This window comes from Acyrthosiphon pisum, unplaced genomic scaffold (assembly GCF_005508785.2).
Source record: "Acyrthosiphon pisum isolate AL4f unplaced genomic scaffold, pea_aphid_22Mar2018_4r6ur Scaffold_21243;HRSCAF=23396, whole genome shotgun sequence".
NCBI lineage: Eukaryota > Metazoa > Arthropoda > Insecta > Hemiptera > Aphididae > Acyrthosiphon > Acyrthosiphon pisum.
The window spans coordinates 37,778-41,218 of NW_021770689.1; the positions used below are offsets into that span (position 1 = coordinate 37,778).

Sequence of the window (3,441 nt, forward strand, 5' to 3'; positions counted from 1 at the left end):
AGTAGGTAATAACTAATTATTAGTAATAATATTATATAATATAGAATTGTAGACCTATAAAAGTTTATCAATGACTAAGAAATAAGAATATTATTATGTGTACAAGTACAACAGAATTGTCATAAAAGAAATACCAAAAATCCAAATTTTAATTTCCATGTAATCGATATCAATATTATTATTGAATCGTAATTCGCAATAGCTGATGTAGAATTTCTGACAATAATAGCAATTTGGACGTTTATAAGTGATTCAGAATTCAGAGTAAGTTGTCATATAAATTATAAATTATAATTGTTACCTTGCTAATATGCATGCATTGATAATATTAAATACCTAAACCTAATGCGGGTATCGTTAACTCTATTCTTTATACTATGCTCTGTACGACAATTCTACTTAACTGTTCTTCCGTCTTCATTAGCGCGGTATATATTGTTTAAATTTATATTTTTATATATACCTAAGTTAAAAATTATTATATCAAACAGAAACATGGGTCACCCAAGTGTGTTAAAAATTCATTCTTATTTTTTTGTTTAAGAATAATTTTTTATTTATTTTAATTTATTATTTTATAATAATTCATTTTTTATAATATTACCTAAATTCTGAAATAGTTACACTTAATTACATATATACCTGTCACTAAAAAGAGGTTATTAATATTATGTTAATTTTTTTATATAGTACTTAATTGATAAAAAAAAAGTCAAATAATTATCCCTACAATGCATAGTGTTGCCCACTGGCAACAATCTGTTTGTATTGATGTAAAATAGTATACGTAAATAGTAAATAGTATAATATACGCATGAATATCTTTGAAAAGTTGTAAACAATCAAACTAAAATATAAGTAGAACAATTGATATAGATGCTTGTTTTATTTTACGTATAAATGTTAATGTGCAACACATATTTAGAAATCACTTATATTTTGATAAAACATATCACTTCAAACGATGAAATATCAAAGTATATTAACCTAGTAACGTTTAAAAAAATATTTTTATGTTGGCGACACTGTAATTGACACGATGGTTTGGTTGTGGAACAGTTGTCGATTCGCAATTTTGTAAAATACCTGTTTTTGACTTTGTTGCCAGACAGCAACACTATGCATTCAATAAACGTAAACCACGGTTATCGACGTAAACACATTTATATTGTGTTATCACTTTATTTTGATTCATTTCATACGTTTTTTTTTTTACCTGAACGAACAACGAAAAACAGAGAACTACAGAAGAACTTGTAACTTGTAAGTTATATAATTATTAAGTTATATATCCACCATGAACAAAAAATTAGTTGACAAAGAAATTATTCATTTACTTGAAATACCTTCCGGGTCGGAAGATGGGTTTGAGACTGAGAGTGACGTTGAAAATGAAAAGGTTGATTTATGGAATGAGTATGGGGATTTATTAGACGAAACAAATATTGAGAAATTTGAAAAACTTTTATCTGAACAATTTAATGTTGATACAATTCTAGATGATAAAGTTGAACTTCCAATTTTCGAGCATGTGTACGACGAGCCTCAAACTTCTATTGAAACTAATACCACTGATTTATTTTTGCCCTCCACATCTTCTGTTCAACAAAGAACACGTAAAGTACCAAAACTTTCCAAAAACAAATGTTATCGATCCAAACGTAATAATCCTGTACCACCTATTATTCAAAATCATATTCCGATTGAAATAAAAGAAATTACATGGTCAAAAGATAATTTTCCACCTGTAGATACTACTTTTCTCGGAAACTCGACTTTACCAGAAGATATTATGGAATTAGAGACACCTTATCAAATTTTTAAATTACCTTTTATCGTAGACTTGATGCAACATATTTGTGATGAAACTTATAAATATGGTCTACAAAACAGTTTATCTAATCCATTAAAAATGTCTACAAATGATTTACAAAAATATATTGGGGTACTTGTCCTAATGAGTATAGTAAATATTTCAAATGTTAGAAAATATTGGTCACCATACTTAGGCAATGATGTTATCAAAGACACAATGAACCTGAATACTTTTGAAAAAATTAGAAGTAATTTACATTTTAATGATAATACACTTGAGACACGTGGACCAAATCGTGATAGAACTCACAAAATAAGACCTCTTATAGAAACATTAAAAAACAGTTATAGACGTGTTCCAATAGAGGAACATTTAGCTGTTGACGAGCAAATGTGTAGCACCAAAGCTAGAAGCTCGGTAAAAGTTTATATGCCTAACAAGCCACATAAGTGGGGCTATAAATTGTTCGTTCTTAGTGGTGCCTCCGGTTTCGCTTATAATTTTGAACTTTTTACGGGCCAAGAAAACAATTCGGAGCTACGAAATAAAAATGAACCAGATTTAGGTTCCAGCGCTAATGTAGTAGTTCGTCTAGGAAGAGTTATACCAAAACATCAAAATTATAAATTATTTTTTGATAACTATTACACAACCTTACCACTATTAGTTTATTTGAAAAAAGAAAATATACTCTCCCTAGGTACTGTTCGAAGAAATAGGCTTAAGAATGTAGTGTTGCTTGATGATTCAACTATGCTAAAAAAACCCAGAGGAACATATGATCATTGTGTCACTAATATTAGAAATACAGATATAGTCGCGATTACATGGAAAGACACGAAAAATGTAAATTTATTGTCAACTTTTGCTGCTATTGAGCCTGTTACGAAAGTTAGTAGATATGATAGGAAAATGAATAAAAGAGTTGAAGTGGATTGTCCCCATATTATAAAAGTATACAATACTCACATGGGAGGTGTCGACTTACTGGATGGATTACTTGGAAGGCACAAAATTAAAATGCGAAGTCGCAAGTGGTATATGCGATTATTTTATCACTTACTAGACGTCACCATAGTAAATTCTTGGCTGTTACACAAACGAATCCAAAATCAAAAATTAGACAACAATAATGTTTTACCATTAATGGAATTTAGAGAACAACTTGCCATAACTTTGTGTAAACTTGGTGAAAATAATACGCCAAAACGAGGACGCCCATCAACTGATATTGAAATAGGTATAATAAAAAAAGGAAAATTAGGTACAAAACAAAAAGAAAAGGCACCACCAAAAGAAATTAGGACCGATAGATATGACCATTGGCCAGTTCCCAATCAGAAAAAAACTAGGTGCAAGAAACCTGGTTGCAAAGGATTTACATTTTCAAAATGTGGAAAGTGTAATGTTAGTTTGTGTTGTGGAAAAGGGTTAGAGTGCTTTACACTGTGGCATACAACGTAGCTTCTGTTTATTATATTATAATATAAGGTTCTAAATTTTTAAATTTTGATTATTTACAGATGTAATTTTTAATTTTATTTGATTTACAGATGTAATTTTTAATTTTTATTTGATTTATACCAAATACAGGTTTATTGTTATTTACTTATTTACTTATTTTT

General features: G+C 28.9%; 1 protein-coding gene across 1 annotated transcript; it reads left to right on the forward strand.

The window, feature by feature from the left end:
- The first annotated feature begins 1,297 nt into the window (after window positions 1-1,297).
- On the forward strand, window positions 1,298-3,280 carry LOC103309264 (piggyBac transposable element-derived protein 2-like). Its single transcript, XM_008184247.1, has 3 exons — window positions 1,298-2,063; window positions 2,181-2,996; window positions 3,081-3,280. Exons 1-3 carry the CDS (start codon window positions 1,298-1,300, stop codon window positions 3,278-3,280), a joined length of 1,782 nt encoding a protein of 593 aa, XP_008182469.1.
- Window positions 3,281-3,441: the final 161 nt, after the last annotated feature.